The sequence below is a fragment of the Dendrobates tinctorius genome, unplaced genomic scaffold (assembly GCF_039654945.1).
Source record: "Dendrobates tinctorius isolate UK_male_01 unplaced genomic scaffold, ASM3965494v1 ptg000229l, whole genome shotgun sequence".
NCBI classification, from domain to species: Eukaryota; Metazoa; Chordata; class Amphibia; order Anura; family Dendrobatidae; genus Dendrobates; species Dendrobates tinctorius.
Window position 1 is genome coordinate 3,475,234 of NW_027361896.1, and position 15,146 is coordinate 3,490,379.

At 42.8% G+C, this 15,146-nt stretch overlaps 1 protein-coding gene across 1 annotated transcript in view; it reads right to left on the reverse strand.

Annotated features, from left to right (window-relative positions):
• Positions 1–15,146, reverse strand: part of TRIO (trio Rho guanine nucleotide exchange factor) — a 2,342,529-nt gene that overhangs the window by 491,892 nt on the left and 1,835,491 nt on the right. The window contains 1 exon segment of the mRNA XM_073555735.1: positions 4,704–4,807. Within this exon segment, the coding sequence (XP_073411836.1) occupies positions 4,704–4,807 (104 nt within the window).

A 15,146-nucleotide genomic window follows, 5' to 3' on the forward strand; every position in this document is an offset into this window, starting at 1 on the left:
AAGAAGCTTATCTAGATGTGTGGTGAGCACTTTGAACCCCAAAGTGCTTCACAGAAGTTTATAACGTAGAGCCGTGAAAATAAAAAAGTATATTTCTTCCACTCCACAAAAATGATCTTTTTGCTCCCAAATTTTTACTTTTACAAGGGTAACAGGAGAAATAGTTGTTGTGCAATTTGTCCTGATTACGCTTATACCCCATATGTGGGGGTAAACCAATGTGATCGCCTTACTGCGATCTTTGGGAGGCAGAATGAACAAATCCACAAAAGGTGAAGAATTGTTTTTTATATTTTATGCCGTTCCTCGTGCAGTATTAGTGATTAGGCAACTTTATTCTTCGGGTTGGTGCGATAACAGAGATACCAGATTTATATCCTTTTTTATGTTTAGCTTCTGTCACACACTAAAAGATGTTTTATTTTGTAAGAAATGTTTACATTGCCACATTTTGAGAGCTATAATTTTTCTATATTTCGGCCGACAAAGTCATGTGGGGGCTTATTTTTTGCAGGACGAGGTGACGTTTCTATTTTTACCATTTTCAGGCACATTACTCTTTTGATTGCTTTCTATTCCGATTTTTGTGGAGGCAGAATGAACAAAAACCAGCAATTTAGGAATTGTTTTTTTTTCTTCCGTTCCGCGTGTGGTAAAATTGGTAAGGCAGCTTTATTCTTCGGATCGCTACAATTACAGTGATACCTCATATATATAGTTTTTTTTATGTTTTGGTGTTTTTACACAATAAAAACTTTTATAGAAAAAATAATTATTTTAGCATTGCTTTATTCTGAGAGCTATAACTTTCACATTTTTCTGCTGATGGAGCTGTATGGCGGCTTATTTTTTTGTGGGACAAGATGACGCTTTCAGTTATACTATTTTTATTACTATTCTTTTATTGATTGCGTTTTATTCCACTTTTCTCAAGCGGTATGATGATACCGCTTGGAAGAAGTATAATTTGGTATTTTTTTGTGTTTTTTTACGGTATTCACTGAAGGGGTTAACTAGTGTGACACTTTTATAGATGGGATTTTTATGGACGCGGCAATACCAAACGTGTACTTTTTTTGTTTATTTAATTTTGTACATAAAAATGTGTATTAATTAGTAGATTTTTTATTATTGTTTAATTTTTTTTTACATATTTTTTTACAAATTTCTCCTTTTTTACATAGTCCCTGTATGGGACTTTCAATTTTTTTTTTTACTTTGTTTGCAGGTATACTGCATTGCAATGCTCTAGCATTGCAGTGCATTATACCTATGGTGAAAGTTTCTGACACCATGCTGTGAGCATGGTCTCAGAAGCTCACAAGCTTTCTAGCAGCGCTGAGCTCCTGCACTGACCGGGCGGGAGATGCTGATATTTATGTATCTCCTGCGTGATCATGCTGTGATCAGTAAGTCAGATTGACTGACCAATCACAGCATTCTGGGTGCGGGGACCGATGGCAGGGGTCCCCTCACCTCTTCCTGTGCCTCTCAGCTGTCAGTGAGGATCACAAGGAGGATCACAAGGAAGTGGACAGCATGCGACTTAAATATTAGTGTCTGAGCAATGGGTCTGAATACTTATGACAATGTGATATTTCAGTTGTTCTTTTTTAATAAATTTGCAAAAATTTCTACATTTCTGTTTTTTTTTTCAGTGAAGATGGGGTGCAGAGTGTAGATTAATGAGATAAAAAAATGAACTTTTTTGAATTTACCAAATGGCTGCAATGAAACAAAGAGTGAAAAATGTAAAGGGGTCCTAATACTTTCTGCACCCACTGTATATATAGCTGCTAGGCACATAGTGGATGTGAGACAAACCTGACGTAATGCTTTAGAGCATAGATGACTAAAAGGGGCTAATCAGCCATGAAAGGTTGCTTATGAGCAGCTGAATGGCTGCTCACCATATTTCCACCCTTGAGGGTGATTCACTAGGTGAAGTCAGAGGCCAGGCTGGCTAACCATCATTATTGTATGGAATCTCATTGTATCTGAACCTCGCTCTGCCAAATCCAAGTATTTTTTATGCTGCCCAAGTTTTCTGGAATGCACTACCCCAGCTGATCTGATTAATACCTAGCTCCCCCGTTTTTAAATGTGCTTAAAAGCACATCTTTTTAGACAAGCCTATCACCTCACTTCACTAATCTAACTCTTCCCTGATCCCTCTTGCTAATTTTTCATCAGAATCTGTTCCCTCCTATTCAGCTGTCTCCACATCATACATGTACCCAGTAGCACTTGGTAACTGTAGACAAATACTAGCTGATGACCGGTTCATGCAGCTTATTTGAAACCCCTATTATATTGATGGCTGGACCATACAAGACAAGCACTTTTTACCCACTGTGTTGCCCTTATTTCCTTTATTTAGATTTTAAGCTTGTAAGCAAGGCCCTCACTTCTCCTCTAACTGTTGAACTATGTGTTACTTTGAAATATCTTTGTTGTCTATACATGTCCCTGCTTAATTATAAAGTGCTGCAGAATACATTGCACCAAATAATCTATTCTATTATTTCTAAACTAGATTATGGCCCGATGCTATCGCATCGGGAGGATGCGATAGCATCACACCTCTTGCCGTGTTAACCCTCAACACACACACTCCTCAACACACACTCCTCTCACCTTTCACCATCTCCACTCGCATCCACTCACTCTTTCACTCCACATACGACCCTTTCTCTCTCACTCCATCTCTCATACTCACACCGTCATCGTCGCTGCCCTGACATCTTCCTCCACCGCCGCGATCCTGGATCCAGACGACATCGGGATCCAAAAAGATGGCGTCGGCGAAATCTCGCGAGATCACGCCGACGCCATTTTGGATCCCGATGTCGCCATGCCAGCGACATGTTGTTGCGGCGACGCCATCTTGAATATCGCGGGACTTCACGAAATCCAAGATGGCGTCCCGCAAGAATATGTCGCTGGCGTCGGCGTAATCTCGCGAGATTTCGCCGACGCCATCTTTTTGGATCCCGATGTCGTCCACGCCAGCGACATGTTGTTGCAGCGATGCCATCTTTAATATCGCGGGATTTCACGAAATCCAAGATGGCGTCCCACAAGAACATGTCGGTGGCCTGGAGAACGTCTGGATCCTGGATCGCGGCGGCGGAGGAAGATGTCGGGGCAGCGACGATGACGGTGTGAGTATGAGAAACGGAGTGAGAGAAAGGAACGTATGTGGAGTGAAAGAGTGAGTGGACATGAGTGGAGGTTAAAGGTGAGAGGAGTGTGTGTTGAGGCGGTGTGGTGTGTTGAGGGTTAACATGTGCGTGTGTGTGGTGACGTCACCGGTTACAACTGGACGGAAGTTGTTACAACCGGAAGCTGGTTAGGGCATTTATTATTATAGATACTGTTTTTCAGTGATTCCTTTGTATCCCCGTTCATACTACAACCACACACAAATGATACACCATTTGAAAGATAAACTTACCCCCTTCAGCAAGAAAATAGCCAAACAAACCACAAATCCACGATTTGATCACAAAATACAATTAAACATTAATTTTCATAAACTTGCAGTAAGGAAAAATGACATGCAGGTGGCACCACAGTACCCCAAAGCACACTACCAACACATTTGTAAACATGCACTGCTTTTTTGCTGATTACTTCGCCCCAAACACACACATGATACACCATTTGAAAGGTAAACTTACTCCCTTCAGCAAGAAAACAGCCAAACAACAGTTTAAACATTCATTTTCATAAACCTGCGGAAAGACACAATGACCTGCAGGTGGCACCTCAACCGGAAAACATTTTTTGGCCTATACTTATCAAAACAATTTATTGTATTACCAATCTACATATATAAATACCTGTCTGTGTTCTTCAGCTCATGAAATACGTTTACATTTGACCAGTTTGCTTTTTATGAAATTAACTGCGCCCCCGAGGACCAACGTGCAAAAATTTTGCATGTGCCAAGCTAGTTAAAATTATTATAATACTTTCAATGCATACCAGTGAGTGTTAAAATAGCATTGTTTAAAAGATTGCAATAATGTATTTTTTTCAGTACTGCATGACTTAAAATAGGTTTGCGGTCTACTCATATTGGTAAAATTGGTTAATATTAGTGTTCAAAATTCAGTGTTTTTGTTGTTTTTATTGGACCAGGAAAACTAAACTTCTACAAAAAATGGATTAACAAAAAAATGTTAAAATAATGTTGACAGTTTGCATGTCTGGCATTTTAATGAGAAAAATGCACAACTTGCTACACTTTCTCTTTTGCTAAGGTACCAGAAAACATGTAAACCTAGATGTGGCAAATACTTTAACACCACAATCTTAAGGTATGTTAACCTTTTTGGAGCATACAATAAACATGTTTTTGATGCATTTTTGCAGCATTTTTACTTGAGTTTTTCACATTCATTTGCATGGCTTAAAAGTGTTGTAAAACCGCTGAAAGAATTGACAATCTGCATCTTGGTAAAGGCTCAAAATATACAAAGAAACCAAAAACAGAACGTGTATAAGATTTCAGAAATCTCATTAATTATTCTGGTATTGTAAACCACTGTATATTTTACGCACTAAATGTGTTGCATAAAAAAATGAAGCAGAAACACTACATATGAACATACTCTTAAATTGTAAACCTGATATTCGTTATTAATATGGAAAGAGTGACGCTAAGTAATAAAACATTCACATATATATGTACATACTCTCTGTGCCAGTCATAAATTTGATGAATATTTCCAAATATAATTTTATCCTTTCCTTTCATATCATCTGGAACACCATCCTCCTTCATGAGTGTTATATATCCCTGTAAGAGAATACAAAAAAAGTAACACATTTTAGCTTTTTATTTACATGCAACTCCTGCACCATATTGCCTTTAAGATACAATTAACAATTTTGAAGACCGAACTTAAGCATGATAATAATAATAAAAATATATAAATAATGATAATTAAAAAAATATATATTAAATTACACACTGTGTTAGAGCGGCTCACTTGGCTGTACACAGAGGTAGAAATGAAACACTGTCTCTTTAAGAACGTGCTTGGCTTATTGAAGGCAGTATAAACCAAGCTGGGAAAAATAAACACGGCCCTCTGGGCAAAACAAAACAAAACACAGTCCTTCTCCTCCATATTGTGAATGATCACATGACTGTGACATCACACAGGTCCTGTTAAGACATGGTGGTGCCGGCTCTGCAGGTGGAGATAAGGTGGACATTTTCCCACAAACTCTATAGTGTCCACATGAAACCATCCCATGTATGTAACTTTAACTTAAGCCTCACAACACTTTAGTGTGCAGGAGGAAAATACTTTAGCTTTTTATCACTGATGCCATTAAGTGCAGTGACACATATCTACCCTCCATTTCTTTACCGTGAGTTTGTCACATATCCACGCCCCTCTGCCCAAAGCCAGGTGTTTCTGCACCTTCACCGGCTAAGCAGGGGATTCTGGACAGGGCATCTACATTCCCATGCAACTTCCCTGGCCTGTGCTCCACATGAAAAGTAAAGTCCTGGAGCACCAGAAACTACATAGTTACACGGGCATTCTTCTCCTTCTTTTCCCTCATCCATCTCAGGGGCCAATGATCTGACACTAGCCTGAACTTTCTGCCTAACAGGTAGTATCTCAGGTTGTTGATTGCCCACTTGATGGCCAAGCACTCTTTCCCCAGGATGGCATAGATGGCACGATGGCATAACTCTCACAGAAGGAGAGTTTCCTACTCAGGTATAGGACTGGATGTTCATCCTCACCTATTTCCTGGGAGAGCAGACCTCCCAAACCAACCTCGGAGGCATCTATCTGGAGCATGAACTCATTGTAGAACTCTGATGTGACCAAGACTGGCTGCACAGGACACATTTCAGGTTCAAAAGGACCATTTATCATAGAATGGTACAGTTGGAAGGGACCTCCTGGGTCATCTGGTCCAACCCCCTGCTCAAAGCAGGATTCACTAAATCATCCCAGACAGATGTCTGTCCAGCCTCTGCTTGAAGACTTCCATTGAAGGAGAAATCACCACCTCTCATGGCAGCCTGTTCCACTCATTGATCACCCACACTATCAAAATGTTTTTTCTAATATCTAATCTGTGTCTCCTCCAATTCAGTTTCATCCCATTGCTTCTAGACTCTCCTTGTGCAAATGAGAATAAAGATGATCCTTCTACAATGTGACAGCCCTTCAGATATTTGTAGACAGCTATTAAGTTTCCTGTCAGTCTTCTTTTTTGCAAGTTAAACATTCCCAAATCATGTAACCGTTCCTCATAGGACATGGTTTGCAGATGGGTCACCATTCTGGTCGCTCTTCTCTGAACTTGCTCCAGTTTGCTGATGTCTTTTTTAAAATGTAGTGCCCAAAACTGGACATAGTATTCCAGCTGAGATCTTACCAAAGAGGAGTAGAGGAGGATAATAACTTCATGTGATCTAGACTGTATGCTTCTGTTAATATATCCAAGAATTGTATTTGCCTTTTTTGCTGCTGCATCACACTGTTGACTCGTGTTTAGTTTATGATCTATTAGTATACCCAAGTCTTTTTCATATGTGCTGTTACTTAGCCCTATTCCTCCCATTCTGTATATGCTTTTTTCATTTTTATTGCCCAGATGTAGTTCTTTGCATTTTGCTCTGTTAAAACCCATTCTGTTAGTTGCTGCCCACTGTTCCATTTATATCTTTTTAAATCCTCTCTCTCCTCTAGTATTAGCTATCCCTCCTAACTTTGTGTCATCAGCAAATTTAATCAGTGCCCTCAAATTCCTTCATCTAAATCATTGATAAAGATGTTGAACAATACAGGGCCCAGAACAGAGCCCTGTGGTACCCCTCTTGAGACATTCTTCCAACTGGATGTGCAGCCATTTACGACCACTCTTTGGGTCCGATCACTAAGCCAGTTATGAATCCACCTAGCAGTTGCCTTGTCCATTCCATACTTAGTTTTTTTTTTAATAAGGATGGTGTGAGATACTTTGTCAACTGCTTTGCTGAAGTCAATATATACTATATCTACAGCATTTCTGTGATGTACTGTGTATGATTCATATAGCGTCTTGTGCTTGGGTGCAAGGAAAAACACAGGAGACACAGGTGTGATTAGGAAGGACTTGTATTACTTCATACAAGCAAGCAAAAGGGTTCACACAGGTTGCAGATACAGAGGCAGGAGATACAGCAGGCCAGAGTAAACTTTAAGCACAGCATAACTTCCACAACAGGTTCATGGTCTCTCCCTGTTAATTCCCTTGCAACTGAGGATTTAGCAGGCAGCAGATTTCCAGTGTCCACAAGTGTTCCCAAGTTCATCAGCAGGAGATGGCTGGCGTACCAAGTCCAAGACTTCCAGGATCCAGGTCTGCAGACTTGATTCTGAAGCACTGATTGCTCAGCTGAGGCTGCTTAAGAGGCAAGAGGGAGAGAATCAGGGCGGGAACATGAAAGCTGGAAACTCCATATTAACTGAGGGCAAGATAGCTGCAGCAGGACAGAAAGCAAAATGGCTGACGGAAAAAAATTAATTTGGAAAAACATGTCAAAAAAGACTGAGAACCTTACATTTTCCCTGATCCATCCAGTCAGTGATTCTGTCATAGAAGGAAATTAAGTTAATCTGACATGACTTATTAGTTACAAACCCATGATGACTCTGGTTAATCACTTCATTCTTAACCAGGTATGTACATACTTGTTGTTTAATAATTTGCTAAAATACATTTCCTGGTGTAGAAGTCAGACTCACCGGCCCATAATTCCCTGGGTCCACCTTCTTTCCCTTTTTGAAGATAGGAACAACATTTGCTCTTCTCCAGTCTTCTGGGACTTCTCCTGATCTCCAAGAATTTTCAAAGATTATGGAGAGTGGTTCAAAAAGTTTTTCTGCTATCTCCTTCAGTACTCTGGGGCGTAATTCATCTGGACCTGGAGACTAGAATTAATTTATGTTAGCTAAGTATTCCCTCACTAAATTTCTGTTTATAGATAGCCTGGATTCTTCTATTCCTTTCAAAGGACAGTGAAGATCAGTTAATATTACATTTCCTTTCTGCTTTCACAAGCAAAATAGGAATTTAAAAGTTTAGTTTCTCAATATCCTTTCTTGCCATTTCTTCATTTTCATCTTGTAAAAATGTTATAGCATCTTTGACTTTTCTTTTACTTTTGACATATCCCCAAAATCCTTTTTTATTGCTTTTGACGTCTTTTGCAAGCCTTAATTCATTGTCAGCTTTAGTAATCTGATGCTTCCCCTGCAGGTTCTGCAGACAGCATTATATTCTTCTTTAGATATGCCTCCCTCTTTCCATTTGACAAACATTAATTTCTTCCTTTTTAGCACGTGTTTAAGTTCTGTGTTCATCCATCTGGTTTCCTTAAATTCTTCCTATTTTTCTCTCTTTTCGGAATTGTGCTTTGAGAACCTAATTTTTCAAAATTTCCCATCCTTCCTGGATATTTTTGTTCTTAAGGAGATCCAGCCATTGGATCCCTCCGATTCGCTTTCGGAGTCCCTTAACATCTGCCTTTCTGAAATCTAACCTTGAAGTTTGAGTCTCCACAGGTCTTCCTCCTCTATTTAGCCAAAATTCTAAAATAGCGTGGTCGCTACCTCCTAGGGTCCCAGCCACTCTTACCTCCTCAACTATATCCTCCCTGTTTCTAAGGGTTAGAAACACGCTGGCAGATCCCCTTGTTTTCTCCCCTACCTTTTGGAAGATAATGTGGTCAGCAAGAGAGGATAACAATTTGCTTAACTGGTTAGTTTTGCCTGAGAGAGAATCCCAACAAATGTCTGGATAGTTGAAATCTCCCATGATCACTATGTCATATTTTTTGGAAAACTTGGCCATTTGATGTATAAAGAGTTCATCCATCGCTTCAGCTTGCACAGGCAGCCTGTAGCAAATGCCTACAATGGTTTCCTTTCCATTGTTCTCTCCTTGTATTCTTACCCAATTTCCACAGAACTCTCAGTCTCTGAAGCTTGGATCTCTGTGCAGATATACGCTTTTCTAACATACAATGTGACACCTCCTCATTTCTCAAGTCTATTTCTCGCAAATAAGTTGTATCCTTCTAGCCTTGTATTCCACTCATGTGTATCGTCCCACCAAGCTTCAGTGATTCCAATGACATCATATTTCTTTTCCTGCATTAGTAGTTCCAATTCTCCTTGTTTGTTGCCCATGCTTTGTGCATTTGTATAGAAACATTTTAGTTTGATATTGGTTTCTCTTTCTCCAATATTTTTATTATTTAGATTTTTTGGTCTTTGTTCTTCCTTTCCACTTCTAATAGCAGAATTCTCAATAGTATTTGTCAGGTGTATGGCTTTTTCTGGCCTTTTGCTTCCTTTCCCACATTGTTCTTGTTTAAAGCTCTCCTGATGAGTGTAGCAAGGCGACTTCCAAATACCGTACATGTTTTCCAGTTTTTGTAAGGTGCACCATTGATGTAGCCAATTGTTCACCTGCAGAATCTTATTCCACCTCCTTGTTCCATAGCCATCCACCGGGAGGATGGATAAGAAGACCATCTGCGCTCCCAATGCTTTCACTTTCTTACCTAAATTTTCAAAGTCACTGCAGATTGTTTCCAGGTTGTAACAACCCTGCTTAGCCGCTCTGCCTGCTCAGCTCCCTTGCAGCTCAGCCTGTCCGGCTCCCTTGCAGCCCAGCCTACTCCGCACTCCTGCGGCTCCGCCTATGCCGCACTCCTGCGGCTCAGTTCCTAACCTGTTCCAACATATTCCACTCCTTCCTGCCTGTATCCATACCTGCACCTCTTGTGTGAACAGGTCCAAGCCTGTTCCTTCATATTTCACTCCTTCCTGCCTGTATCCATACGTGCACCTCCTGTGTGAACAGGTCCAAACCTGTTCCTTCATACACCACACCTGCTTGCCCTGTGTCTCCAAGCCGTGCCTGCTTGCCCTGTCTCCAAGCCGTGCCTGCTTGCCCTGTGCCTCCAAGCCGTGCCTGCCAGTTTCCCAAGCCGTGCCTGCTTGCCCAGTGTCTCAGCCTGCCTGTTAGTCACACCTGTCCAAGTGACTTGTCCCCGAGTGGGATCAGCAGTCACAGCCAGACACCACCCTGGAGTGGCACCCGACAGCTACCTGCTGCACAAGCCTGACCTCACCATCAGAGGCTCCAGTGAAGACCGAGGTAGCTGCCGTAGTTACGCCCCTTCCAGGGTAGTCTGGTTTGTGGCACAGTGGGGCCACAACCCCCCCGGCTCGCGCCATTCAGCCAAGGCGCGAGCGTGACACAGGTCCTTTCTTGCGGTGTCATTTGTCCCCACATGTATTAGCAGGAATGGGTAGTCATCTGTAGGTCTGAAGAGTCCTGATATTCTGACCATTGACAACTTTTGCCCTTGAGAAAATCCATCAGGGTGGCGGCTATCATGGTGAAATTCGGAATAAATCACCAATAATATCCCATAATCCCCAGAAACGCTCAAACCTGCTTTTGGAGACCGGTTGAGGCCCCTTTTGGATTGCCTCTACTGTACTTTGTCTAATTGTAGTTTTATCTTGCCTCTTCCAATGATGTAGGCCAAGTACTTTGAATCCTCTTTCCCATGGGCGCACTTCTTTGAGTTTATGGTAAACCCTATCTTCCTCAGGGCATCAAGTATCGACTGGACCGTCTGCAGGTGACTTCCCCAATTTGGGCTGAAGATCACGATGTCCAAGCAAGCAGCGCCGTAATTCTTGTGAGCGACTAAAATCCGGTCTATAGTTCTCTGGAAGGTAGCTAGAGTTTCTTGTAGTCCGAACAGCATCCAGGTATACTGAAAGCACCAGTCAGGTGTAGAAAAGGCAGTCATCTTTGGCACTTGGAGACAAGGAAAACTTGCCAGTACCCTTCCATTAGGTCCAGGGTGGTGATGTATCTGGCTGATCCTAGCCTCTCAATAAGCTCATCAACCCGGGACATCGCATATGCATCGAACTTGAACACCTAATTGAGCTTCCTGTTATCATTATAAAAGCGTCACTCCCCATCTGGCTTTGGCACCAGGACAAAAGGGCTGGACCAGCTGCTTTTTGACTCCTTGATGATGCCCAGGCTCAACATTCTCTTCAACTTCTTGGATATCACCGAATCTGATATGGCCTTTGGTTCACCCTCACATGCGGTTCAGTCAGGATTTTGTGCTTCACAACCTGTGTATATCCTGGTAACTCCAAAAAAAGGTCTCGGTTCTGATCAAGTAACTCACGGCACTATTATTTCTGGACCAGCAACAGTGTTTCTGCCACTGTGACATCCTCAATTTTGGCTTCAGGATGTGCACCTAGGTACTCTCTGGTTGGAGGGCTTCGTAGTTGATGGCTTCAGCTTTTCGACCACCTCGTATGGCCCTTGCCACATGGCCAGGAATTTACTTCCAAAGGTAGGGATCAACACCCCGTCTCCAAGGCTGAACTGTCTCAGTCTTGTCTACCGACTGTAGACCCTTGCCTAGGTCATGTGCTTGGAGGAGACTCTCCCTCACAATCGGCATCACACTCACGATTCTGTCCTGCATCTGGGCTACATGTTCAATAATGCTTCAGTGGGGTGTTACCTAGGCTTCGCAGGTCTCCTTTGCAATGTCCAGAAGACCCCAAGGGTGCCATCCATATAGGAGCTAAAACGGCGATAACCCCGTAGAAGCCTGTGGGACTTCTCTGATGGAGAACAATAAGTATGGCTGTAAGGCATCGGGTTCCTGTCGTTGCACAGCAGGAATCCTGAGCCTTGCCTTCAGCAGTCTCCCATTCCTCTCTGGCTGCAGAGGAGGCTGTCAGCAGACTCCTCGATCCCAGCGCTCTGCTCAGACTGTGTGTTTGGTTGCTGCTGCCACCTCTGGTCCAGCTATAGCAATGCATGCTGGTCAGCAGCGAGCCACTCCAGGGACTAAGTCCTCCTTTTGGTCTACTGAGCATGCCCATGGGATGATCTCTCATTGGAGATCAGAGGTCACATGCTCAGGTCCTTCTCCAGCTCAGATTGGACGATTGGACCATCAGAAAGGTCTCGGAAGGACGCCGCTCGGCCATGCGCTAGTATAGATAGTAATTGGTAGTGATGTGTGTGATGATGGATGCTTGTGAACCGCTGAATGACTCATTATAAAACCCCTTCCCTTTGATGCGCATGTTGTTAGGGTTTAGAGTCCTGAGTCAGCACCGAGCGGTGGGACTGCAAAGCGCCGCAGGGCATCCAGCTTCTCTCACACATTATGCCAGAGAGTGTCATCTGCACGAGACACCTCTGTACTGCATACGATGCAGTGTCCGTCTCAACGTAGCCGTGCGCAGTTACTGCGCTTTCCAGCGCTAAGCTTAGGCTGGCTAGTGGCATCTGCAAGGGCGGCGCTGTACACACACAACTGTTGGCTGCACCATGTGACTGCTAACAGGGCACAGCATTTCTCTAGGGTTAATCCCTGGCGCTGCAGTAGCGGTTCCCTAAGCCGTAGTCTGTGAGGTAACAGGTTTCGGTGTCTCTTTCTGCGGCTCTGTGCTGTAACAAAGTTCGCTCCTGCGCACACCGGGTCAGCGGTTACTCTGCCGGTCTTCAGCTAGTGTCCGCCATTACCGAGCAGCAGTTTACCATCTCTGCACGGTGGACTCCGGGTTGCGATCGCACTTTATTATATTTTATATTTAGTGCGATCTGCAACCCTAACATTGGCAGGAGGCAATCTCGGCCATCCTTCTCCACGACCTTCTTTAACATGGATTTCAAGGTCTTATTGAACCTCTCCACCAGGCCATCTGTCTGCAGATGGTACACTGACGTCCTAAGTTGGGTAATCTGGAGGGCATTACGCAACTCCCTCATTACCTTGGACATGAACGGTGTCCCTTGGTCTGTCAAGATCTCCTTCGGCAGGCCTGTCCGGGATAAAACATGCACTAGCTCCTGTACTATACTCCGGGAGGAGCAGTTTCTCAGTGGCATCGCCTCAGAGTACCTCGTAGCAAAGTCCATTACTACCAGGATGTTTTGATGACCCCTGGCTGACTTAAATAAGTGCCCGACCAGGTCCACGGCAATCTGGTCAAATGGGACTTCGATTATCGATAACGGAACTAGGGTACTGTGGAAGTGAGATACGGGGGCAGTTAGCTGACAGGTAGGGCCAAACCGGCAGAAAATAACAATGTCCCTGTGACACCCCGGCCAGTAGAACCTCTGAAGAACTCGCTCTTGGGTCTTATCTACTCCTAAATGCCCCCAAGACATGAGCATGGGCCAAATCTAGTACCCTCATCTCTAGGGTCCCGGGATAAAGAGCTGCTCTAATACTTCCCCTCTCTGTTTAGTAACTTGACATAGCAACTCCTCATTGACTGCAAAGTACGGGAACCTAGTGTCAGCCCCCGACTCTTGTGGGCTACTCCATCTATCACAAGTGCATTTTTTTCCACATGGCGTCCTCTGCCCAAACTGCCCACTGTGATGTATAATCTCTCTCCTTTATTAAATAGCAGACACTGGGGATTTCATATTTACTGACGGGCTCCTGCGCTTGTAAGCTTAACCATCTAGCAGAATCCATGTATACTATATACACTGAGGTATTCTTATGAATTTTTTATTACACATTTCAGCTACCTCCTTGCTCTGTTTCATGTGAGCTTGTGTTCCACTTATTTTATCTCAGTTTTTTCTATTTCAGCCCTCCAAAAATATATGAAAAAATACTAAAATCGCTATGTGTTTTGAGGCTGATTACATACTATTGTACCACAGGTAACAACTATTCCTACTATTCCAAAAATATGTGTAGGTGGGTTAAGAGCTGGCTCAGGGATAGGAAACAAAGGGTGGTTATTAATGGAGCACACTCGGACTGGGTCACGGTTAGCAGTGGGGTACCACAGGGGTCAGTTTTGGGCCCGCTTCTTTTTAACATATTTATTAATGACCTTGTAGGGGGCATAGAGAGTAGAATTTCAATATTTGCAGATGACACTAAACTCTGCAGGGTAATCAATACAGAGGAGGACAATTTTATATTACAGGAGGATTTATGTAAACTAGAAGCTTGGGCTGATAAATGGCAAATGAGCTTTAATCGGGATAAATGTAAGGTCATGCACTTGGGTAGAACAAATAAGATGTATAATTATGTGCTTAATTGTAAAACACTAGGCAAAACTGTCACTGAAAAGGACCTGCGTGTATGGGTGGACGACAAACTCACATTTAGTGGCCAGTGTCAGGCAGCTGCTGCAAAGGCAAATAAAATAATGGGATGCATTAAAAGAGGCATAGAGGCTCAAGAGGAGAACAAAATTTTACCTCTATATAAGTCACTAGTGCGACCACACTTAGAATACTGTGTACAGTTCTGGTCTCCGGTGTATAAGAAAGACATAGCTGAACTGGAGCGGGTGCAGAGAAGAGCGACCAAGGTTATTAGGGAACTAGGGGGTCTGCAATAACAAGACAGGTTATTACACTTGGGGTTATTTAGTTTGGAGAATCGAAGGCTTAGGGGTGATCTTATCACAATGTATAAATATATGCGGGGACAGTACAAAGACCTTTCTAATTATCTTTTTACTCTTAGACCTGTGACGGGGACAAGGGGGCATCCTCTACGTCTGGAGGAAAGAAGGTTTAAGCATACTCACAGACGCGGATTCTTTACTGTAAGAGCAGTGAGACTATGGAACTCTCTGCCATATGATGTTGTAATGAGTGATTCCCTACTAAAATTTAAGAAGGGACTGGAAAAGTATAATATTAGAGGGTATATACACTAGTTTCCTTAATATTGCTTTGATCCAGGGAGCTAGTCTGATTGCCGTATGTGGAGTTGGGCAGGAATTTTTTTCCCCAATGTGAAGCTTACTGTTTGCCACATGGGTTTTTTTTGCCTTCCTCTGGATCAACATGTTAGGGCAGGTTAGGACAGGATATGGGTTGAACTAGATGGACTTAAAGTCACCCTTCAACCTTAATAACTATGTTACTATGTTACTTACCGTATACTATGAACTAAGTCTCCTTAAATTTGCCCAGACTAAATGCCGTCTCATCTATTTATTTTCTCTTGTCACAGCCATATGTTCCACTAGGAATTGCTGCCCACTTCAACCCCAATTTATTTT